At 56.3% G+C, this 24635-nt stretch overlaps 2 protein-coding genes across 3 annotated transcripts; one reads left to right on the forward strand and one right to left on the reverse strand.

Moving 5' to 3' along the window:
* The first annotated feature begins 434 nt into the window (after nucleotides 1-434).
* GTPBP3 (GTP binding protein 3, mitochondrial) lies at nucleotides 435-3961 on the forward strand. 2 transcript variants are annotated; one of them, XM_047097150.1, is made up of 9 exons: nucleotides 435-508; nucleotides 930-1183; nucleotides 1291-1377; nucleotides 1476-1678; nucleotides 1848-1920; nucleotides 2008-2151; nucleotides 2346-2511; nucleotides 2740-3018; nucleotides 3219-3961. In XM_047097150.1, the coding sequence occupies exons 1-9, from the start codon at nucleotides 456-458 to the stop codon at nucleotides 3442-3444; spliced, it is 1485 nt and encodes a 494-aa protein (XP_046953106.1). In that variant the 5' UTR covers nucleotides 435-455; the 3' UTR covers nucleotides 3445-3961. The 2 variants fall into 2 exon arrangements, with proteins under 2 accessions (XP_046953106.1, XP_046953105.1); XM_047097149.1 differs by having other exon boundaries at nucleotides 1848-2151.
* Nucleotides 3962-9017: 5056 nt separating this feature from the next.
* Nucleotides 9018-21399, reverse strand: PLVAP (plasmalemma vesicle associated protein). Its single transcript, XM_047097122.1, has 6 exons — nucleotides 20908-21399; nucleotides 16196-16292; nucleotides 15359-16071; nucleotides 14057-14114; nucleotides 13841-13919; nucleotides 9018-9777 (listed from the first exon to the last, which is right to left on the reverse strand). Exons 1-6 carry the CDS (start codon nucleotides 21271-21273, stop codon nucleotides 9771-9773), a joined length of 1320 nt encoding a protein of 439 aa, XP_046953078.1. The 5' UTR covers nucleotides 21274-21399; the 3' UTR covers nucleotides 9018-9770.
* Between the last annotated feature and the right edge of the window lie 3236 nt (nucleotides 21400-24635).

Consider the following 24635-nt stretch of genomic DNA (forward strand, 5'->3'; position numbering starts at 1 on the left):
AGGGCGTGAGTTCCCCGGACCCCTTCCGTCTGCGCCCCTGAGATCTCTTGCGTCGCCTAAAGCTTTGGAGTGGCCCAATGGAAAATATGGGACTCGAACCCTCGTCTCGGTGTAATTCCCACGGCCCTGGGCCATGCGTGGTTCTTCCTCCCACCCTTCATTTCCGGTGTCTCGGATTCTCACTATTCTAGGATCCTAAAAATTCGGTCTAAGGTTGCCGGGGGAACGCCATTTCGCGGCACCCCCGCGTGCAGCCCCTCCCCGCCTCTTGCCCTGTCACCAGCCAATAGAAACGAAGATCTTCAGTGAGTGGGCAGTACGTCTTCTAAGGGGCCCAATGATGATCGGGAATCGTTGAGCATTTTACCAGTCACGCCGCGGAGTAGGCGGGGCCTCCTGTCAGGACTAGAAGTCACCCAGGCTGAGAGGGTAGGCGGATCGCCGGTTGTGAATCCATGTGGCGGGGGCTGTGGACCCTGGTAGCCCGGGCCGCACGTGGGCCTCGCAGGTGGGGCGATAAGGGAAAGGGGTGTGACAGCGTGGGGTGCTGCTTGGGCTCAAACCCTCTCCCTGGGATCTGAGGGCCCAGTTCCCTGCGGCGAACCACCTTTCGCATTTTTCCAAGCTCCAATCTGTTCATCCCCCTGCCGCAGAGCCCACATCTGGGTCGCGCATTGGCCTCAGAGTCACACTTTGATATCAGCCCCCTCAGCTTCACAATATATATCCATGCCCCTGCCGCAGAGCCCACATCTGAGTCAATTATTGCTCTCAGAGACCTCAATCGGGTCTGGCCTCAGACGCTCCAATCTGCCCATCCTCCAGCCGCAGACCCTCCGCCTGGGGCATCTCCCGACCGTCGAGCCCTCTATCCACCTCCCACTCTGCCACAAGAGCCTCCCAGATGCACTGATTCTCCTCCTCTCCAGTCCCAGACCGTGCACGCGCCAGGGCAGCGGCGTCTCGGTCCCCGGTTCCGGGGCCACTATCTTCGCGCTGAGTTCCGGCCACGGCCGCTGCGGCATCGCGGTGATCCGAACCAGCGGCCCCGCCAGCGGCCACGCCCTCCGGAGCCTCACGGCGCCCCGGGACTTGCCCCCGGCTCGCAGCGCCTGCCTGCGCCTGCTCAGCCACCCCCGTTCCGGGGAGCCGTTGGATCGCGCGCTGGTGCTCTGGTTCCCAGGTGAGGGGCTCCAGATCCCGAACCTGCTGTAGCTCTCGTGACCCAGTTTCCCCCCTCCAGGCGTTTGCCTAGCCGTACTCTCCTCGACTCCCATCTCGCCGCACTAGGTCCCCAAAGTTTCACGGGTGAGGACTGCGCCGAGTTCCACGTGCATGGAGGCCCGGCGGTGGTGAGTGGCGTCCTGCAGGCCCTGGGTGAGTTTGCAGCCTTGGGTTCGAGGTCCGGCTCTGCCAGTGAAGCTCAGGACCCAGGGTGGGGGCCGGGAGGCTCAGGACCCAGGACCTTCCCGCAGGTAGCGTGCCAGGGCTGCGGCCAGCGGAGGCCGGGGAGTTCACCAGACGGGCATTCGCCCACGGGAAGCTGAGCCTGACCGAGGTGGAGGGGCTGGCGGATCTAATTCATGCGGAAACCGAGGCGCAGCGGCGGCAGGCGCTGAGACAGCTGGACGGAGAACTGGGCCACCTCTGTCACGGCTGGGCCAGGACCCTCACTAAGGCAAGCCCCCCTATTCGTCCATTTCCGGCCCGACCTGCCCAACCTGTGCGTGAGAGCTTCCTCATTGCAGGAGTCTCCGATCCGGTCCCTTAGGTCAGGCTGGACCTGGGCACACTGGAGGGTGGGTTCCTGGGTGGCCACACCACTGCCCCCTCTCCCCCCACCCCAGGCCCTGGCTCATGTGGAGGCCTATATCGACTTTGGTGAGGATGACAACCTGGAGGAGGGCGTCCTGGAGCAAGGTGGGTCCTCCAAGGGATGGGGACATCTGGTATCTCAGCCCCCGGAGGCCCCCTCACTCCCTCCCCTCTGCTTTCTTCCATCCACAGCTAACAGCGAAGTGCGGGAGCTGCAGCTGGCACTGGGCGCACATCTTCGAGATGCCAGGCGCGGGCAGAGGCTTCGCTCAGGGGCGCACGTAGTGGTCGCAGGACCCCCCAACGCTGGCAAGAGCAGCCTGGTGAACCTACTCAGTGCGTGGCGGGCGGGGGCGGGGCCTAGTGTTGGGGGCGGGGCCGGGAGCTGGGGAACTGAGCTGTTCAGATGTTGGGGGAGGAGCCGGGAGGATGAAAAGTCCGCCTCGCCAGGAGGTGGAGCCCGAGGGAGGGGCTCCATCGCCTCCGCCCCGCCTCCTTGGTGATAACCCCTCCTCTCCACGCCGTCCCAGGCCGGAAGCCTGTGTCCATAGTGTCTCCGGAACCCGGGACCACCCGCGACGTGCTGGAGACCCCCGTGGACCTGGCCGGGTTCCCGGCGCTGCTGAGCGACACGGCGGGGTTGCGGGAGGGCGCTGGGCCCGTGGAGCAGGAGGGCGTGCGGCGCGCCCGGGAGAGGTAGGCGGGTAGGGTGGCGGGATGGGGAAGCAGGCACTCCCGGTTCTCCTGGCTGCATTTATTTTATATCCCTCCCGAATCCGGAGAGGCTGCTCAGCTCAGTGGGGACTCTGACGTGGGGAGGACGGCGATTTAAATTCAGCCTCTGCTCGTGCCCCACCCTCCCCCCGTGCCCTTAATTATTCAACTCTGGGGTCACTGCTCAGTTGGTTCTCGCTGTTCCCCCAGGCTTGAGCAGGCTGACCTCATTCTAGCCGTGCTGGATGCTTCTGACCTGGCCTCTCCGTCCAGCTGCAACTTCCTGGACACCGTTGTCGCCCCCGCAGGAGCTGGGAGCCCCAATGGGAACAGCCAGCGCCTCCTGCTGGTGCTGAACAAATCGGACTTACTGCCTCCAGGCGGCCCCGACCCCAGTCCCAACCTGCCCCCGCACCTGCTGCTGTCCTGCTTGACCGGAGAGGGGCTGGATGGCCTCCTGGAGGCGCTGAGGAAGGAGCTGGCCCAAGTGTGAGCGCCCATCCCCTCCCCCTTTCCCACACCCTCCTTCAACCCAAGTTCAAGTCACGGCTGAGCTTCTGGCTTTGGACGTGTACCTGCCCACCCCGCCACGCCCAGGCCCGTTTTCTGTATCTACAAAATGCAAACGATCCTCCCCCTGCCAATGGTAGTTGTGAAAGTTGAGAGATCACATCCTTTGTCCCCTCTAGGTGTGGGGACCCGTCCACAGGCCCACCGCTCCTGACGCGTGCAAGGCACCAGCATCACCTACAGGGCTGCCTGGACGCTCTTGGCCACTACACGCAGACTAAGGACCTGGCCCTGGCTGCTGAGGCTCTGCGACTCGCCCGGGGGCACCTGGCCCGCATCACCGGTGGAGGGGGCACTGAGGAGATCCTGGATATCATCTTCCGGGACTTCTGCGTGGGCAAGTGAGGGGACCCCTGGAGCTCTCAGCCAGGCAGAGTGGATGCCCAGAAGCCTTGAAGCATGTGGGAATAGCTGAGGCCAAGTGAGACTCTCCATCCCTGGGGGAAGAACCTGACTCCAGAACAATGAAGCAAAGCCGCTGTCTTCAGAGGTGGTGAGCTCGCTGTGGCTGGCGGTGACCAAGCTACGGCCAGCCAGATTCCCTTGCAGGGACATGCCAGGGGTTCAAGCCGCTCTGGAGTGGAACCGCTTTGGGTGCCTGATGCTGGAGGAGCAGGGGTGGAAGGCTGGGATGGAGGTGGAGGGCCTCAGAGTTCTTTGCTTTGTGGTTTTTAATTTATTTTGCAAATACCAAAGGCATATAAAAAATTCAGGTGATTCAGAAATGCTTAAACACGGAAGACTCCGTCCCCCCACATCCCTTGGGGTCACAGCTTAACTTGTGTCCTCCCAAAATTTCTCTGCTCTTTTGCATACTTGTGGATACACCCATAAAATATACGTTTTGTATTTTGTACAGACAGTATGTGTTTATTGTTTTGGAAGTTGTCATTTCCTTATTTAGTATTAACCTTAAAGCTTAGACTCTTATATTTTAAAGACGCTTTTTAAAAAATATTTTGGAGAGAGAGCGAGCGAGTGCACGTGGATGAGCAGGGGAAGGGCAGAGAGAAAAAGGGAGACAGAGAATCCCAAGCAGGCTCCACGCTGTCAGCGCAGAGCCCAACACAGGGCTCGAACTTATGGACCAACCAGGAGATCATGACCTGAGCCAAAACCAAGAGCCAGACACTCGACCGACCGAGCCAGCCAGGCGCCCCTTAGCCTCTTATATTTTAAATGTATGTATGTATGTATGTATGTTTGTTTAGAGAGAGAGAGAGAGAGTACAAGTGGAGGAGGCACAGAGAGAGAGGGAGAAAGAATCCCAAGCAGGCTTCACTCTCAGCGCAGAACCTGATGTGGGCTTAATCTCACAACCGTGAGATCATGAGCTGAGCCACAATCAAGAGTCAATGCTTAACAGACTGAGCCACCCGGGTGCCCCGCCTCTTACATGTTAAGAGACTTGCAAGGTCCCGGGTCCCTGTTCCTTCCAAAAGCTTCATTCCCTCAGTGACTTATCAAGCCCCTGCTGTGTGCTAGAATCGTGCACATCATTTCATTGGGTTTTCCTAACAGCACAAGGCGGTGAGTGTTTTGTTATAGTTTTACGGACGAGGAAACTGAGTCTCAGAGAAGAGTAGCTAGTTGCTGGAGGTCCCCAGCTTTGGGATTTGCACCCAGCTGGTGGACTCCCGATCTGAGTGCCCTGCGGGCCTTCTGTGCAACAGGCTGAGTGCAGGATGCTGGGAACACAGAGGGGAACAATTGTTGCAGTCATTGCCCCTGCCCTCGTTAGAGCCATCGTTCCTTAACAGTGACGGCTGATGGCCGCTGTGTGAACTTGTGATCACGAGTCCTGCCAGGTCAGGGGCTTGAAGGCAGGCCGCCGTACAGAGGTGACGTTTGTACTGACAGCTGAATGGTGAGATGGAAGCCAGATGGAGGAGATCGGTGAAAGGGGGCACAGCATGTGCAAAGGTCCTGAGGTAGGAGCGCCATGGTGCGTTCAAGCCGCAGTCAGGTGGCCGGTATGGCGGAAGCAGTGTGTGAGGGGGAAGGAGGAGGGAGATGGGCGGAGGAGGAGAGGGAGGATCTGACTGATAATGAGGCCTTGGAGTCTTTTTTTTTTTTTTAATTTATTAATTTTTGGGAGAGTGCAAGCAGAAGAGGGGCAGAAAGTGGGGGGGGGGGGAGGAGCAGAGGATCCGAAGCAGACTCTGCACTGACAGGCCGACAGCAGAGAGCCTGACGCGGGGCTCGAACTCACGAACCACGAGATTGTGACCTGAGCCGAAGTCAGATGCTCAACCAACTGAGCCACCCACGTGCCCCTTGAATCAAGTTTTTTCATTTTAATTCCAGTACAGTTAACACACGGTGTTATATTAGTTATAATATATAATATATATTTACATATATATAATATATATTTACATATATATTATATATATTTACATATATATAATATATATTTACATATATATAATATATATTTACATATATAATATACATTTACATATATTTACATATATAATATATTTACATATATATAATATATATTTACATATATAATATATATATTTACATATATAATATATATTTACATATATAATATATTTACATATATATATATATATATATATATTAGGTGTGCAACATAGTGATCTGACAATTCTATACATCACTCAGTGCTCACCGCGGTCAATGTACTCTTGAATCCCCATCCCCTCGTTTACCCTTCCCCTCCCCTCCCCTCCCCCACTTCCCCTCTGGTAGCCATCAGTTTGTTCTCTCCACTTAAGAGTCTGTCTCTTACTTTGTCTCTCTGTCTCTCGTTTTTCCTCTGCTCGTTTGTTTTGTTTCTTAGATTCCACACGCGAGTGAGATCATGTGGTATTTGTCTTCCTCTGAGTTGTTTCACTTAGCGTTGTAATCTCTAACTCCATCTGTGTTGTCGCAAAAATTTGTGGCCGAATGATATTCCATCATATACGTATAAATACCACTTCTCTTTTTATCCATTCATCTATGGATGGACCCTTGGGCTGCTTCCATGATTTGGCTGCTGTAGATAATGCTGCTATAAACATAGGGGCGCAGGTGTCCCTTTGTTGCTGGTTTTTTTTTATTTACTTTTAATGTTTATTTATTTTTGAGACAGAGACAGAGCACGAGTGGGGGAGGGTCAGAGACACAGAATCTGCACAGGCTCCAGGCTCTGAGCTGTCAGCCCAGAGCCAGACGCGGGGCTCGAACTCACAGACCGTGAGATCTTGACCTGAGCCGAAGTCGGAAGGTCAACCGACTGAGCCACCCAGGCGCCCCGCATGTGTCCCTTTGAATTGGCGTTGAGGCCTTTGATTCGGGGATGCCCAGCGGCCTGATATGTTGGTGATGGACCAGCAGGGGGCGCCTTGCTCCAACAAAAGGCCGTCCTGGCAACTCCTATCAAAGCTCCTGCCCTCTAAGGACTCAGCGATCCAGGCTTCCACACCCCTGTGGCAGCAGGTAAACGGTTAACTTCCCCTGCCACTGGCAGAAACTGAATCTTCAATAGGGTCAGGATCTTCTCCAGAATCAGAGAAAGGGTCCTGCCTCCAATGATTGAAGATACTAGCTCTCAGGTTTCAGGGGGCACGTGAGCAGAGCCTGGGAGGTATCCAGGGCCAACACAGGGTATGAAGAGAATTCTCCCGCCACTCAACCGACGGGGGCCCCCTGACCCCGTGTCTTCACGGACTTCACTGCAATATGTCACTACTGATTTGTTTGCTTGTGTGGCCATCTGGGGCTGCCCCAGCATGGGAGGCTCCCGGAGGGAAAGGGTCACTCCGTGAGGTTTAGGTGTCCGTGAATGTCGCTATTATGCCTGTTTTTCGGAAATACGAACCGATGCCCAGAGATGAGAAGCAATACCATAGGTCTGGTGGGGGTGGGGGGTCCCGATGTCCTCCACATGGGGAGGGCTGGAGGGCTCCCAGGAGGCGTGAGCGGGGTCTGGGTGGGGAGAGAGACACTCTTGGGGCAGGATGCCTGGGCCCCACCCACCTCCCCCGGGCCCTGGCACACAGCTGGACTGAGGTCCTTGGCTACAGTCCTTTTTTTTCCAAGAAGGGTGAGGCGGTTTGTGGGAAGCAGCCATGGGGGTTATTTATAGAGGTCACAGGAAATCCCTAAAGAGTCAGAACCTCTCCCGGTGGCTGGGCCACAGAGTCAGGGAGGGCGTCTGCCAAATGCTCCCTGATAGGTACTCAGTCCCTGTCCTGCCCCTGGGGGAGCCACCAACTCGGGGGAGTCAGAGCTACATGTTCTGGGTCTATAAAAAGGAGGGACGGAGCTGGGGATTCCCCCAGGGGGAGCAAGGGCTATATCTGGGGCAATCAGGAGGGCTGCCCGGAGGAGGGATCTCTGGGGGCGGGCCTTGGAGAAAGAAGAATTTGCCAAGAAAAAGGCGTTGTAATCTGACAGCACAAATTAAGAGATACTCTTTAGCCAGAGAATTAAAGGTCCAGGGCAGCTGGAGGCAAGAGCCGCATTGGAGGTGGGAGTGAGGGTGAGGGGAGGGACATAAGAGCCGATGAGCAGCTGGACTTTGTTCCCAGGGTAATGGGGAGCCATGGAGGGTGTGTGAGCCAGAGAGGGACATGGTCAGATCCCATGATGGAAAGGTCTCTCTGGACCAGCAGGGCTGGGAGTGGGGGCCAGCTGGAGGGATGACATCCTGGGATGCTCTGGATGGGAGAGACCAACCAAAAGTCAGACCTGTGCCCACGTGTCCAGAAAGTTTAGAATGATTATTTCTCAGATGAGAAGAGGGAGGCTGAGACCAACGGAGTCAAGATTTGAATCCAGGGATGTCTGGCCCCGGAACCCAAACTCAGACATCCTGTGGTTGCTGGGACTGGCGGGTGTCAGCGTCCTCTCCAGGTCTCTAGCTACCCAGGCAGTAGGCTTAGGGTCAGGGACGTCCTCGCTTCCTTGGGGCCTCCAGACTGGCCCGTCTGGGCGGCCTGGCCTGGCTGACCCCCCTGCCCTGGCTTGGCGGGGCCCCAGCCGAGTGTTTCCTGCAGTAGGTCGTCTCTCACCCGAGTTTCCGTATCCAGGAAATGTCGCTCCTTTGTCCCTCCTGACTAGCCTGCTTTAAGCTTTGCGTCGCCAGCCCTGGTTCCTTGTGACTCATCCCCTCCCTGTGTAGGGTCCCAGGGGGTGGGCTGAGAGGGAATCAAGGCTGAGGCAGTGGGGAAGGTTGGGGGGCGGGGGGGATGAGCCGACAAGTTGAGATTCTCGACCACAACTTTTAGGCCATTTTTCTACTGATGGCCATTTGCTTGGTTTCCTGGAGGTTTTACTCCTCAGGGATAAAGTCCCAGGAATGGGACCGCTGAATCAAAGGGTTTGTGCACTTTTACTTTTATTAAATGTCACCAAACTGATTTCCAGAAGGGCCACCGTGAGATTTGCCTTTCTGCCAGTCCCATAGGAAAGTGCCCTTTCCCTACATCTTCACCAGCAGGGCGTATTACGGCTTTTTAGCTTTTTTTCCCTCCAGTCTCCTGGGAACAACGTGATTTCCCTGTGTTCCACTAACGTACTGTTCCCTGCTTCCCCCCACGGACTAAATTGGCAGTAACTTGGGGGGCATCTTTGCAAATCCTAGGAAGAGGAAAGCTACAGATGGGTCATCTGGTTTTTAAGGAACTGCTTTTTAAACGTCTGCTATTTTAAAGAAACAACTCACAAAGCTGTCACGGTGTGGGCCGGCGTGGCCGTTTCGTGAAACCCTCATTGACTATGACTTTTGCCATTTCTCTTCACGCACGGTGATGCCTATACCTTGAGGGAATGTGGTGTCACCCCAGGCTTGCTCTAGTTTGTGGGCTCTTCTGGCCTTGGGACGGCGGGGAGGGGTTTCTCCAGCTCTCAGTCTTTCCTCCCTTGTCGCCAAGCAGAAATCGCCACTCTGGAGTCTTTGAAAGGATTCAATAATATTTATTTCGTGCCACTAACATATTTATATGGGCCACAGGCAGCGCTGGGTATGGGGGGGGGGGGAGAGGGACCGAGGGAGGGACAGCTGCCCCCATGGGCTACGATGGGGCCAGTGGGTGACATCTGCCCTGGGACCCGGTGCTTGGGGACTCGGGGGGGGGGGGGATGGAGACTCATGTTTTCCCGTTCTCACTTCCCTAGGCCTGGCACCCTGGGGGTGAGGAAGAGTCAGGAGACAAGAAAATTGGGAGGGCGGTGCGGTGGGGACACAGGCACGTGCAGACAAGCGGGGCGCTGTGGGTGCCACGGCCCGTGTGCGTCGGAGGGGTGTGGCATTGTGCGGGGGGGGGAGGGGGGGCAGGAAGCGTGCGCGCCTGTGCGTGTGTGTGTGTGTGTGTGTGTGTATGATGTCCTCCCGGTGTCTGTGCCGTGCTTTTGCGCGATGCCGTCGGCTCGTGACATCACGGTTACATCTGTGTGCCGTGGGTCCGGGACATCCTGCAGCATCCAGGGGCGGGGGAGGGGTCGCGTGGTGCGGGTGTGGGCCCGTGAGGGAGTAGCGGAGGCTGCGGTGGGGGGGGCGTGGGGAAGGGCGAGCGCGGGGTGCAGGCCAAGGGCGCCCACTTTGGTCTGTGTGCGGCCCGGGCTCCCGGCCTGTGCCGGGGGTGGCTCACGGCGTCGTGTCCGCAGACTGGCCAGTCGGGGCCACGCCTCGGTCCTCAGGGCCTGGAGCCTCCTCAGCCACTAAGGCAGGAAGGAGAGGGTGATACAATAGTCAGACAGACGGAAGGACAAACCTCGCCTGGGCCGGCCTCCTCCCACCCCAGGCCCGCTCTTGCTCCTAAGGATTCTTCAGCTCTTTTGGGGTTCGGCCTTCCCGAGACAGTGCTCGGAGAAGCCACCTTCTGGCCTCCCGGCCTCTGCTGCGGCCTGACTTTCACCTTTGTTCCGTAAGGCCCGGGGGATCCCGGGAGTTTACCTCAAAGCCCCTGTCCACACCCCGCACCCCGCAGACAGGGTCTCAGTCTCCCTCCTTTGTCTCCGTTGAAGCGGCCCAAGGTTTCTCCAGCGGGCCTGCCCCGACTCACACGCTCTCCCTGGTCCCCAGTGCCCTCGAGACGACAAAGCCAGATCCTTTCTACCTGGCATTCCGGGCTCCACCCACTCTGTCCGCAGCAGTCCCCCACGTCAGAAACTTCAAGAGCTGTCACTTCACCCCTCCCCAACGGCCTGGCCTCGGCAGGAGCCATCCTGCCGTCTGGGATGCCCTTCCCCTCCTTGGCCTCAGTGAGGTTCTCGTGAGGGGTCAGGGGTTGGCTCAGAGGCTGTTTCCTGGTCGGGGAGGAGGGGGCCTCAGCCAAGTCCTGCTTCCGCTGGCCCCCTCCCTTCCTTCCCTGGCTCTTCCCTGGGGCCCCAGCAGCCTCACGTTCCTCGGCTGCCGCCTCCACCTCTCGACAGTGACGGGGGCGGGGGGGGGTCCCTGTGAACACCTGAGTCCGGTCATGTCCTTCTCTGCTCGCTGCTGTGCCGGGGCTCCCGAAGTTCTCACCGCACCCACAAGGCCCTGCCTGATCTGTGCCCCCCGCCCCTCCTCACCTCCTACTCACCCCCTGGATCACTGTGCTCGAGCCTCACCACGCACGGTCGGTCCTGTCTCAGGGCCTTTGCACAGGCTGTGCTCCCTGCCTGGCTCACCACTCTCCATGGCTCCTCCCTCACCTTTCTAGTTCTTTGCCCAAAGGTCATCATCCTCACGTGGGGCAGAGAAGCCTGCCTGGCCTCCTGTGGAAAATTCTTTAATTTTTTTTAAAGCTTATTTATTTATTTTGAGAGAGAGAGAGGGAGAGAGCACGAGTAGGGGCGGGGCAGAGAGGGAGAGGGAGACAGAGAATCCCAAGCAGGCTCCCCACCGTCAGCACAGAGCCCGATGCAGGGCTCGAACCCACGAACTGTGAGATCGTGACCTGAGCCAAAATCAAGAGTCAGATGCTTAACTGAGCCACCCAGGCGCCCCCTCCTGCGGAAAATTCTCACCTCCTCACGCCATCTCATCCCTTTTCTGCCTCGCCCATGGCCAAGGGGCCCCACAACGACATCTCACGCATCAGGTTTGCGATCTGTCTCCCCCGCTAGACTGTGAGCCCCACAAGGGGAGGGGGGGGCTTCCATGCCTCATTCCTCCTTGTGTTCTCATCACCCAGCCGCTGCTCAAGGCATCCGGGTTGAATAAATGAAACAAATCACAACAGTGATGGCAATGGACTTGAGTGACACTCGCCCCGTGCCCGGCTCAGGGCCGGGGCTGGACTCCCATCTTCAGCCTTCCGCTTTCGCTTTATCCAGCCCCTTAGCCCCTGCCCCGATATTTACTTACTTGTTTTCACATCCACTGTGTGTGCGCGCGTGGGAATCAATTGACACCCACAGGACACAGTCTCATCAGGTAAAAAGGAAAACTAGTGCACTTGTCATCAAGAGAATGTGACTTAAAAATGTCTAACGATGGGGCCGCCTGGGTGGCTCAGTTGGTTAAGCGTCCGACCCGCTCAGGTCATGATCTCATGGTCCATGAGTTCGAGCCCCGTGTCGGGCTCTGTGCTGACAGCTCGGAGCCTGGAGCCTGCTTCAGATTCTGTGTCTCCCTCTCTCTCTCTGTCTTACTCTCTCTCTCTCTCTCTCTCTCTGCCCCTCCCCCACTCATGCTCTGTTTCTCTCTCTCTCTCTCTCTCTCTGAAAAATAAATACTGAAAAAAATGTCCAGGGATGGGGCCCCTGGGTGGCCCAGTCGGCTAAGCATCTGACAGTTGGTTTTGGCTCAGATCATGATCTCACAGTTCGTGGGTTCGAGCCCCGCATCAGGCTCTGTGCTGACGGTGCAGAATCCTTTCTCTCAAAATAAATAAAACTTTAAATAAAAAAACATCCAGTGAAAAAGCAAGACCTTGTGCTCAGGTCCAGCTGATGCTGGGCTGTGGGTTTGCCCCGGCCCTGGGAACGCAGGTATCCCCACAAGTGGGAGGCGTTAGGGCCTGTTAGCACCCCCAGAGACTTCCTCAAGGCTCAGAAGGAGTAAGGGTGGAAATGAAAGTGATTCTCCCGATCAGGCGGTGGATGATTTGATGCTGGACCTCAGACCTGGCCCCCGGTTGGACGGATTTAAAAATCAGACGTGCCTGAGACGCCTGGGTGGCTCAGTGGGTTAAGCGTCTGACTTCGGCTCAGGTCACGATCTCACGGTCCGTGGGTTTGAGCCCCGTGTTGGGTTCTGTGCTGACAACTCGGAGCCTGGAGCCTGCTTCGGAGTCTGTGTCTCCCTCTCTCTCTGCCCCTCCCCCGCTCACACTCTGTCTCTCTTTCTCAAAAATAAATACACATTAAAATTCAGATGTGCCTGGCCTCACTGGGACTCCCAATCCAGAGCTGATGGCCTCTTTCTCAGCGGAAGGCAAATCAAGGCTAGAGCCCAGAACAAGAGGCCCTTCCTGAGCCCGGGCAGAAAGAAACAGGAGGGGCCTGGCTTAACTACTCATTGTCTTCTCTGCAGGGGGATGTCTTTTGGGGTAAACAGTGTCAAGAGCTTCCCCTTTTGCAGTTAGGACAGGCTTGGGCCCGGAGCCTGGCTCTGGCCCTGACTCACTGACGCATAACCCCGGGGCTGGTCACTTCCCTGGGGCCTCAGTTCCCTCCTCTGAGAAGTGGGGATAATAATAGAACCTCCTTCCTTGCCATGATGGCTTTAGGCCAAGATGGAGAGAGGAAAACTGTTTGCTTGGAACAGGGTCTTCTCTCCAGCTCTTGCTTTCCTCTCCGCAGGCTGCCTGAGGCTAAGGGATCCCTCCCAGGCCGAGAGCCATCTGGAGCAAAGGGACAAGTTCTGCGAGAAGATGAGCTCCCCGTCGGAGGGGGTAGCTAAGAAAAGGCACAGTGGAGATAGAGCTGGATGCGGAGAAGCCCTGGGATTTGACCACAGACCCAGAAGTCTACTGGTCGCCAAGGCCTGACGCCGGCTTGGGGTCGGTGGGATCTGACTTAGAACCCCCAGGGGTGTCCCGGAGCCCCGGGTCCTAAACTGGGAACGGCAGTGCCAGTCGCTGACTCCTTGGTCTGCGATGTGGTCCTGAACGGAAGCGTGGCCACCACCTGGGAGCGACCACGGGATGGTTCTTGGGGCGGGGGTCTGAGTCACCTTCCCTTTGATGCGCCGGCTGTGGTCTGGGAGGTGGTGAGGGCGGCACGGGCATCGGGCCCTGACCTGAGCGTGTGCGGGGTATCTTGAAGCGCCCCTGCTGCAACCCCCGGCCCCTTGTGTTAGGCACTTGTGGACGGCACTTTACAGGTGGCAGAGAGTCTCCGTGCCCTTGACTTCAGAGACTTCCGTTTTTGCAGAGGTAGAGAGAGAGAGGCTCAGAGAGGTGGGGCGAGAGGCCCAGGGTCTCTCTCCTGACCTCGCTCTCCTCCTTCCTCCCTTCCTCGGCTCCAGCCTCCCTCCCCACCCTAGTCTGGCCTCTGAGCCTTGACCCTGGCTCTTCAAGATGTCACCGGGAGCACTGTGGCTTCTGCCCGTCCCCAAACCAGCTCACCCCCATCCCCCAGCTCAAAGGCCCTCCCTGGCCTGCCTGGAGTCCAACAGCCTGGGTTCGTGTCCCAGGCCCGCCACTCCCTGGCTGTGTTACCTGGTAGACAGAAGGCGCTCAATTAAGGAAGCAGCAAGCGAGAGTGTGAGATGAGCCTCCCTCCACCCGTAGTCCTGTTCCCATCCTCCTCTGAAGCCCTGAGACTGAACCGTCCCAGTCTGCCAGTGCCTCACCTGGATGGGGCTGCAGCCCCTGCGGGAAGCCTCTGGGATTCCAGGATCCTTCTCTTGAATTCCTCGAGGCCAGCTGGGTCTGCCGTGAGAGGAAGGGGTCAGGTCCACCCAACTGGCCCAACCCTGGGCTAAGGATGGGCCGGCAGGGCTGAGATGGGATAAAGAGCGGAAAGGATCGCCCCCGACCCCTTCCCGGCTCTGCCTTCTGTCACTTACCGATGGGCTGGGGGTTGGGGGCAGGGCCCACAGGTCTTGGTCCAGGTATCGGCTGCGACTGTGGGAAGAGAGACAGAGGGAGGTCGGCAGAAGCCGGGACCCCCTGAACCAGAGGGCCAGGGAGGCTCCTGTTCCTTCATGCCCCGTAGTACCTGGAGCTGAGTTCCTTCCAGAGCAGGGACACCGATACCAGAGAGGGACCCTCACATCAATGGATGTCCGATCACCTGCACCCACCTGCGCTCAAGTGACTGGGGACTCCAGGGACTGGCTTCCCTCAGAAGCCCCCCAGAGACCCCACTGTGGCCTGCCTCAGTCTCCATTACTGCCTCAGTGCCAACCCAATGAATCCCAATCCATGACCCCAACTGAGCCAATCCCCCCGAACCCGAAATCCAAAGCCAGCTCTAAACTCAATCACCTAAAATCCAATCCCAACAGGAAAACAGAACCTTCCTTAGACCCAAAGCCTCATCTAAACCCAATCCTAATGACAAACTTGATCCAACCGGAACTTTACAACCAACCCTGACCCCAACCCATCCCTTAGACCTGGTTGCTATGAAAAATCTGCCCCCTAAGCCATGGCCCCAGCCCAGCCCTGGGCTCCACCATGGTTTCCCAATGCCCCACGCACCCCAACTCAACTTGAGACCCCAGACTCTCCCTGGAACCCCAAGCAACCCTACCAGCCACCCACTGACACCCTGTACTCACCCCTCACCCAATGTGAGACCCACCGGCCGCCCTGCATGCGACCCCTGACTTAACTTTTAACCTTTCTTCACAATCCGCATCCGGCACGACCCCAATTCTACCAATTCCAAGACCACCGAAGGCTTCGATGGAACCCTAACGTTAACCCAAACCGACTCTAAACACAGCGGTCGCTAAGAACTCATCTTGACCCAAACACAAGCTCTGTCTCCACAGCAAGCCTTCCCCCAGACCTGCCCTAACCTTCAGTCTAACTCCCAACCTGAGCCATCACCCCCGCAACCTTCACCTCAGACACCTCGCGACCTTGACAGCGACCCCCCCCCCACCGTGAATTCCCAGTTCTCCCCCCTGCACCCATTTCGAGGTCCACCCGTCCTCCAAAACTCAACCCCGCTCCTTAATCCTTTCTCAGGGTCATTCCAGACTCCAAACCCCACCCCGGTCTTATGTCATTGAATCTCTCGAGTGAGTCCTAACTAACCGGACCCAGGCTGGGAGGCTCGCCTCGAGCCCGGGTTCGACATCGCCTCCACCAGGGCCCGCAGGCCTGACCCCAGTACAACCTGAATCCCTCCAGCCCACCTTGGCCTTGATGCAGGCGTCCAAGGTGGAGCGGCTGACGGCCAGCTGCATCTTGAGGTGCTCTGCCTCCCGCTTCTTCTCCTCCAGCTCCTTTGCCAGGCTGTCTCGCTCCTTCCGCAGAGCCGCCTTCTCCTCCAGGGCTAGCTGGGTCTGCCGGGCGCATTCGGCCTGGAGCTTGGCCTCTCGGGCCTGGGCCTCCTTCTCCGCCTTCTCCTTGGCCGCCTGAGTGGCCTGCAGGCTCCGCTCGACCTCCAGCTTCTGGCGCTGGACGTCCGAGCTCTCGCGGGCCACGCGCTCGATGCCGGCCCGCAGGCTCCGGGCCAGCTCGTCCACCTTGGTGCTCATGAGGGCGGGCATGTGGTCGCAGGTCCTCCGGATGGAGGTCAGCTCGGAGCCGAGAGGGTGGTACAGGTTGTAGCCCATGGTGTCCAGGGTGCGCGGGATGATGGAGTCCCGCCAGAGGTTCCGCAGCTCCGTCTCAAACTTGTCCTTGTCCAGCGGGAGGCAGAGGGTCTGCACCTTCTGCAGGCGATCCTCGGCCAGCTGTCGCTCCTGCCGCTGCTGCTCCCGGGCCTTGCCACACTCGGCCAGCTGCTCCTCCACCAGCCGCTTGTTCAGCGCCAGGCCCTCCTTGTCTTTGGCGCACACCTGCTTCTCCTTCGCCAGTTCCACCTCCAGCATCTTGGCCTTCTGGTTCAGCGCCAGGAGCAAGGCTACAGGTGCAGGAGAAAACACCTCGGGAAGGTCGGGGGAGGGGGCGGGGGGGGCGGGGAGGGGGGTCCGAGAGGCCGGGCGAGGGGTCTACCACCCTGGCTCCCCGCCGCCCAGACGACTCACCATCGGAGCTCTTGTTAGCTTCCTTCAGCTGCTCTTGACATTCCTTCTCACTCAGGATGATGGCTGCCATATACCGCTCGTTGTTCATGGAGATCACCTGACCAGACGGGACACGGGGCAGAGCTCACGGTCCAGCCCCCGCGGGTCCCCTTGCTCCTGGGCTGCCCAGACCCTCCGGGCTGGGGCCCCAGATCCCACACCCGGGTGGCCTGGGTTGACCCAGTTCGCAAGGGCGTGACTCCTTTATGGGGGATGCTGGTCGCATCTTTCAAAGTCGGTAACTGGGGCGCCCGGGGGGCTCAGTCGGTTGAGTGTCCGACTCTCGGTTTCAGCTCAGGTCATGATCTCGCGGTTCATGAGTCCGAGCCTCGTGTGGGGCTCCAGGCTGACAGTGTGGAGAGTGGGATTTTCTCTCTCTGCCCCTCCCCTGCTCCTGTTCTTTCTCTCTCTCAAAATTAAATTAAAAAAAAAAAGTTGTTAACAGTTAATACTATTGGGCCATAGAAAGGAATGAAGCACTCACACCTGCTGCAACTTGGATGAACCTTGAAAACATTAATTCACATGTACGGCCAACGAATTATGTTTTATCTTTCTATATTTTACTTTATTGAGGGAGAGAGGGCGCAGGTGAGCGAGGGGTAGAGAGAGAGAGAGAATCCCATGAGGCGCAGAGAGAGAGGAAGAGAAGAAGACAGAGATGGGGAGAGAGAGAGAGAGAAGCAGGGTTCACCCAAAGTGGAGCTTGAACTCATGAACGGTGAGATCATGACCCGAGCCTGCTTGGGATTCTCTCCCTCTTCCTCTCTCTCTGCCCATCCCTCGCTTGCACGCTCTCTTTCTCTTTCTCTTCCTCTCTCTCTCAGAATAAATAAATAAACTTTAAAAAATAATAGAAAAAAGAAAACAAAAAAAGAAAATTAATACAGGTGCCAAAATCATTCATGGAGAAGAGTCTTTTCAAAAATGGAGCCGGCACAGCTAGATCTCCCCATGTTAAGGAATGAATTTGGACCCCTACCTCACACCATATACAACAATTAACTCAAAATGGCTCAATGACCCAAACATAAGACCTAAAGCTACAAAACTCTTTAGAAGAAAATGTACGTGTTAACTCCGCATGACCTTGGATTTGCCAATGGTTTCTTAGGTGTGACACCCAAAGCACAAACAAAGAGAAAACAGGTAAAGAGAACTTCATCAAAATTAAAAACTTTTGTTTTTAGGAAAAGACCATCACATCACTAAGTTGTATACCCGAGACTGACGTAACATTGTATGTCAATTATGCTCCAATTTAAAAAAGAGAAAGGGAAAAAACAACCCTTCGACGGGAGGAAATATTTGCAAAGCGTGTATCTGATGAGAGGACCGGGTATCCAGAATGTATAAAAGTAAACTCTTGTGGATCGGTAATAAAAAGATAATTGAAAAATGGGCAAAGCAACGGAAACATTTCTCCAAAGAAGATACACACGTGGTCGACAAGCGCATGAAAATATACTCACCATTATCACTCCTCAGGGAAAGGCAAATGAAAACCACGATGAGAGACCCCCTTACAGCCATGAGGATGGTTATCAATGAAATGGAAAACAAGAGCGGGCAGTGACGAGCGTTGGTGAGGGTGTGGAGAAAGGAGAATTCTCAGACGGTACTGGTTGGAATATGTAAAACATGGGGCAGCGGCCTTGGAAAACAGCCCGGCAGTTCCTCAAAATGTTAAGCAGGGAACTGTCACGTGACCCAGCAATTCCACTCTTAGGCGTAGACCCGAGAGACACTGAAGCAAACATCCACACAAAAACCTCCACGTGCACGTTCACAGCAGCGCCTATCACAACCACCAAAAGGCAGAAACAACCCAAGTGTCCATCAACAGGTGAATGAACAAAACGTGGTCCATCCACAGAATGGAATGTTGCTCAGCCACAAAAAGGAACGAGGCACTGACACGCGCTCGGGTGAACCTTCAAAACATCGTGCCGGATGATAGGAGCCAGACACAAAAGGCCACGTGTTGTCTGATCCCATTTATACAAAATGTCCAGAACAAGCAAATTCACAGAGACAGAAAGCAGATGAGTGGTTGCAAGGGGCTGGGGGAGGAGGGGTGGGGGAGTGACTTATGGGGATGGGGTATCTTTTTGGGGTGATGAAAACGTTCCAAAATCAGTTGGGATGATCGCCCAACTCTGTGAAGGTACTAAGAATTATTGAACTGTATGCTTTAAAAAGATTTTTTAATGGTTACTTATTTTTGAGAGAGAGAGAAAGAGACAGAGCGAGAGCGGGGGAGGGGCAGAAAGGGAGGGAGACACAGACTCCGAAGCAGGCTCCAGGCTCCGAGCTGTCAGCGCAGAGCCCGACGCGGGGCTTGAACTCGCAAACCCTGAGATCATGACCTGAGCTGAAGTCGGGTGCTTAACCGACTGAGCCACCCAGATGCCCCCGAACTGTACATTTTTTTTTTAAACTTTTGTTGCATTTTATTTTTCAACGTTTATTTATTTTTGGGACAGAGAGAGACAGAGCATGAAGGGGGGGAGGGGCAGAGAGAGAGGGAGACACAGAATCGGAAACAGGCTCCAGGCTCTGAGCCATCAGCCCAGAGCCCGACGCGGGGCTCGAACTCACGGACCGCGAGATCATGACCTGGCTGAAGTCGGACGCTTAACCGACTGCGCCACCCAGGCGCCCCCGAACTGTACATTTTTAATGTGCGACTTGTAGAGCATATGAATCATATCTCGATAAAGCTGTTTTTAAAGGAGGTTTTTACAACTTAACAAGGTGTGCTTTCCAAACTTTGGACCAGAATCCTCTGCAGAAATATAACAGGTAAAAATATAAAGAATGCAGGAAGTTTACCTTCCTGCCACCTCTTGTCCTATTCCTTTGGAAGCTGGCCCTATGCTAATGGGGATCAGAGAACAGAAATCTTAGTCACAGAAGAGGAAGATTTGCACGTTTCAGCAAAGTGAGTTGGATCCAAACACGAAACGAGGAAGAGGTTTTTCTCCAGTTGGAGGAAGCGATAAAAGGGGGTCCCGGGGTGCTGCTTCCAGACCCCATGTGCCAGGTGAGGGTCCCGTTGCCTTGACACGGACAGGACAGAGCGGACCCTAAAAATATCATGGAGTTAGGGGTGCCTGGGTGGCTCAGTTGGTTTAGCGTCTGACTCTTGATTTCTACAGATTTTCCTCTTTTGCAGTTAAGATTTCTGAAAACAGAAGTCACTGGAGGTCCCAGAGCGATTTCTGCCTTGACCCCGATCCCATTAGCATAGGGCCAGCCTCCAAAGGAGCAAGGACAAGGAGGGGCGGAAAGCTCAGGGTGTGGGATCGAGCCCTGTGTCGCCGAATGTGGGACCTGCTTAAGATTGTCTCTCTCTCTCCCTCTCCCCTCTCCCCCTACTCACATTCTCTCTAGATAAGATAAGATAAGATGAGGTGGGATAACATAAGATGGGATAAGATGGGATAAGAAAGAAAGAAAGAAAGAAAGAAAGAAAGAAAAAAAGAAACAAGCAGGGGAGATGAACACGTTTTTAAAAAATATATCAGTGAGTTAAATTCTCTTTTATCTTCCGGGATCTCAGGGCCAGAAATGCAGTTGCACTGGAAGAGAATTTAAGAAAAATCCTGTTTCTCAGCACGGCCAGGACCCAGAAACACCAACGTCACATACCTGGGGCTGCCACGGTGGGGGTGGGGGCAGAGATACTCCCCGGCATCAGGGCGCCCCTCCGGGGCGAGGGGCAGGGGACCTGAAACTAGGGAAACCCTAGGGTCCTTGGAGAAAACCCTAAACTGTTCCAGTCCAGAGGCATTTGTCAACACGAAGGGGATTAAAGAAAAACAACAACTGTGTTTTTCAAATTTAATCGTTGTAAAGATCCACGTTCTTAGGCTTCTAATTTTCTATGACGGGGGAGTTCAGATTCCGGGATGCGTGTGTCTAAAACCTCACGATCCCGACGGCTCCCAGACCGGATGGCGGTGCGTGTCTTGGATGAAACGAGTGGGCCAATTCCCTGACTAGACGCCCACATGTGCCCCCCGGAGGGACATTTCCCGGCATAAGGCAGAGCTGTTCGTACTTCTTAGTAGGAACCGAACGCTCTGAGTTTTTATCTAACTGGTTCTTATTTGCAGCTGGTGTGTGCTGGAACATTCCGAGCGCTTCGCGCGTATTAAGTCATGGGCCCAGGGTTGCTGCCGCCAATTCAGTGAGGATGCCCAGTTAAACTTAAATTCCAGGGGCCGCCTGGGCGGCTCAGTCGGTTAAGGGTCCGACTTCGGCTCAGGTCACGATCTCGCGGTCCGTGAGTCCGAGCCCCGGGTCGGGCTCTGTGCCGACAGCTCGGAGCCCGGAGCCTGCCTCCGATCTGTGTCTCCCTCTCTCTCTCTCTGCCCCTCCCCCGCTCATGCTCCGTCTCACTCTGTCTCTCAAAAATAAATAAACCTCTAAAAAAAAATGTAACCTTAAATTCCAGAGGGAGAGCGAGCCCACGGTCTTAGTATAAGTGTGTCCCGAACCTCGTGTGGGATATACTCGTACTAACAAGCCCCCCCGGGCTCCTCACGTGCAATACAGCGTCTGTGACGGTCTCTGGCGCGTGGGTGAGGACCCCGCAGCTCGGATGAGCGGACGGGAACCTGCCCAGGGTCCCCGGGGCGCGTGTCCGGCCCGGCGGGCGGCCTTACCCGGTCAGCCTGGCACTGGCGGAAGCTGGCGTTGATCCGGTCCAGATCGCGGCGGGCGCTCCCCAGCAGCTGCATGACCGTGTCCTTGGTGCGGGAGGTGAGGTTGAGCTCCTTGGACAGGTTGGCCTGGGAGGCCGTGAGCCCCACGAGCTGGCTGTACAGGCCCTCGGCCCGGCGCTCGGTGGCCTGCAGGTTGGATTCCGTGCTCACGTGCACGTTGCCGTAGACCATGAAGAGGACGAGGCCCAGGATGATGAGGAACTGAATGAGCGACACAAAGAGGAAAAAGTAGCGCAGGTAGTACCAGCAGCCCCTCGGGCCGCCCCCCTCCCGGGAGTACGCGCCGTGCTCCGCCGCCAGCCCCATCGTGTGCAAGCGCCCGCTGCCCGCCCGGCGTGGCCTGCTCCGTCCGGGTGGCGGCCGCTGCCCCCTCTGCACCCTGCCACGGGGGGTGGGGGGAGTGTTTATATTACTCCTCTTAATACTTCCTCTGCCTGGCTCCTTCCTGGCCGGGAGGAAGTGGGGGCTGCGGGTTATCACGACACTCCCACCCTGGCTGTGAAGGGAGGGGCCGCGCCCCCCCCTCCCCCCGCTGGACTTCTGACGCTCCCGCCGGGCGGGGGCGCCAGCCGGGTGACGAGAGGGGGGGGGGGGCTTCCTCGGCCGCTCCGAGCCTCGGTCTCTCTCTCTCCACCTTGCCCTTGCTCCGGGCCCAGCGCCGTTCTCAGCGCTTGCCGCCCAGGATCTCAGGTCGTGGCCCCTGTATCGTGCGGAGGAGGAAACTGAGGCACGGGGAGGTGAAGGGACCGTCTGGGGGTCTCACGCCGTTGGTGCACAGAGTCGGACTTACCTCCCCCACCCCGCGGGCTGGCTGCAGAGGTGTGTCTAAATGGGGAGCTGAGTCGGCTGGGGTGCTTGGCCCCCGGGGCCAGGCGCACAGTAGGTACTGGTCACAGTAGTGCTTCCCCGGGCCGGGGAGGGGCTGACCCATGGATGGCAATGGCCCAGGCTCCCCAAGCTGTCAGCCCAGTCGACGCCCCGGCTCCCATAGGTGCTTCATAAGTGCTCTGGGAGCAGCAGCATAAGCCGCAGTGAACTTGGAGCTGGGAGGGAAGGCTCGCCCAAGCGAGCTCCAGTGAGGGGCTTCTGCTGCCCCTTCTCAGTTTCTGCCTCTGTGAGACGGGGTATGGGTGGCGTCCCCGGTTGGTCACCGGGCCGGAGGGGGGGGGGGGCGGCCGTAAGAAAGGGTTTGCCATCGTTATTATTACTATCGTTTCGTGCTGGGAGCGTTATTTCGGGGCTCTGGGAGACGGTGAAGGGGCAGTGCCAGATAGGTGGGCATTGAACTTCACTGTGGGTCATCTCCAGGTGGGCGTCAAGGGAATTCGGGGACCAAGAGCAAAGGATTCTGGGTGCATCCTCCTGTCCATTCCCCCAGAACCAGGAGCTCCATGCTGGATGAGGCGTTAGCCTCAGGCTTGGCCGTGAGGGACCCTGAGTCTTAGGGAGACACCGTGGGACACGGCCCCCTGGCTCCATGGGGTCAAGGCTGGTAGGAGGGAGGGATGGAGGGGGGCGGGCAAGGGGCCGGCAGGTGGCAAGAAGGCTGGACCACAACACAATCGCTGTATACTGCCCGTGTGCGTGCGGTGGGGGGGAGGGCAAGGGGGGGGGGAAGGACCCATCCCCCCCCCCCCGTCGGCCAGGGCAACGGAGTTGGGGGTAGTTGACGGCGGGGAGGGGGTCCTCCAGGGTGGTGTTCGTCACAGAGGCAGAAGTTGGATTGGGACAGAGGAAGTTCCCAGGGGGAGGCAGGAAACCCCTGTCTGACCTTTGGCCTTTGCAGCTACCCGGTGATTCCTGATTCCGGACCCTTCCCAGCGGCGAGTGGGGGGGAGGAGGGTTGGGGGCTGCAAGTGGTGCCCAACCAGCTATTTCTCTGGGTTGGCCAGGCCCACCCGAGTCCCCTGGAACAGGGTGGGAGGCCGCGTCGGCAGAGTGGACCCGCGGCTTCCATTTAGGGCTCTGGGGTTCGGGTCTGGCTGTGCCCCCTACTGCTGCGTGACCTCAGACGAGTGACTTTCCTTCCTTCAGCCTCAGTTTCCTCTTGTCTAAAGCGGAGGCGACGCAGCCAGGTGTGGAAATATTTGTCACGGCGCCTGGCACACGTTCAACCTTAATAAGTGGCGGGACTTTTTTTTTAAGGCCACAGAGGCTGGGTCTTGTGTCACCTCTGATGCCGGGCGGAGAAACTGATATGCGGGGGAGGGGCGCTGCCTCCAAGTACAGGTGCTCGGGGCCTGTGAGAGCACTGGGGGACAAAGGGCAGGACAGGGGTCCGGCCCGGGGAATGTGGGTCCAGCGGGAGATGCTCAGACCTGGGGGGGGGGCAGTGGTGGGGCCAACATCAGCAGGTGTGACAGTCTCCGTAGGTACTTGAGATCCTGGCTGCCCTTCATGACATATTGAGCCTGACATCTATTGTCAAGGAAAAAGAAGGCAAACCATAAATTCCCAGAAAATTAAAAAGCCACCGTAGAGGGGCGCCTGGGTGGCCCCGTCGGTTAAGCGTCCAGACTCTTGATTTTGGCTCAGGTCGTGATCTCACGGTTCATGAGTCTGGACTCCAAATCGGGCTCCACGCTGACAATGAGGAGCCCACTTGGGATTCTCTGTCTCCCTCTGTGTCTGCCCCTCCCTCCCTCTCTTTCTCAAAAATAAATAAACAAACATTAAAACAATTTTCAAGAAAAAGCCACCCTAGACCCAGTGGTACAGTTTTGAGTAAGTGTCACAGTATAAGAAACAGAGTTTTATTTTTATTTTTTTTAATGTTTTATTCATTTATTTTGAGAGAGTGAGAGAGACAGAGAGAGAGAACAGAGGAGGAGGGGCAGAGAGAGAAGGAGAGAGAATGTCAAGAGTGCTGGACGCGGGGCTTGACCTCACAAGCTGTGACATGACGACCTGGGCCAAAATCAAGAGTTGGACACAACTTTTTTTAATGTTTCATTTATATTTGAGAGAGAGACAGAGCACAAGCAGGGGAGGGGCAGAGAGAGAGGGAGGCCCAGAATCTGAATCAGGCTCCAGGCTCCGAGCTGTCCGCACAGAGCCCGACGCGGGGCCCAAACTCACAAACCGCGAGATCACGACCTGAGCTGAAGTTGGACGCTGAACCGACTGAGCCACCCAGGTGCCCTGACCTGGAATAGAGTTTTAAATAGACATACTAATGTCGTTTGTATCAAGCTCAAAAACAACGTTCTGTTTCTTTTTGGTAATTTGAGCTCACATCTTTGATTTTGCAATATTTCTTTTTCAAATAATTTGTTCTATTATCTGGATTTTTTTTTTTAATGGAGAAAGTACAGATGAAACTTCCTCTTGTTGCTCAACATAATATCTTCCAGATTAGTTGATTCCTTTTGCCTGATGCTTAGGTTTTCACCGCATACATTACCACGGTAATTATCAATGGGCATTTAGACTGTTTCTAAATTATTTGCTTCTGTGAACAAAGTAAGATTTAATATCAGATCCCCCCCAAATGAAACTGCTGGGACCCAGAGCAGTCACATCTTCTATTTTGATAGCTTGTCACCAGTTTGTCCTCCAAAGGTTGTTTCCATTGACATTTCTGCCAGCAGTGGCTAAAATCTCCAAAAACAGGCTTTCTGGACACATTTTGCACGTGTCCCTGGCCAGAAAATCCCAGAGGGAGGAAG

Source organism: Lynx rufus, unplaced genomic scaffold (genome assembly GCF_022079265.1).
Source record: "Lynx rufus isolate CCGP_SWC_20201006 ecotype Redwood Valley unplaced genomic scaffold, mLynRuf1.p SCAF_4, whole genome shotgun sequence".
Lineage (NCBI taxonomy): Eukaryota > Metazoa > Chordata > Mammalia > Carnivora > Felidae > Lynx > Lynx rufus.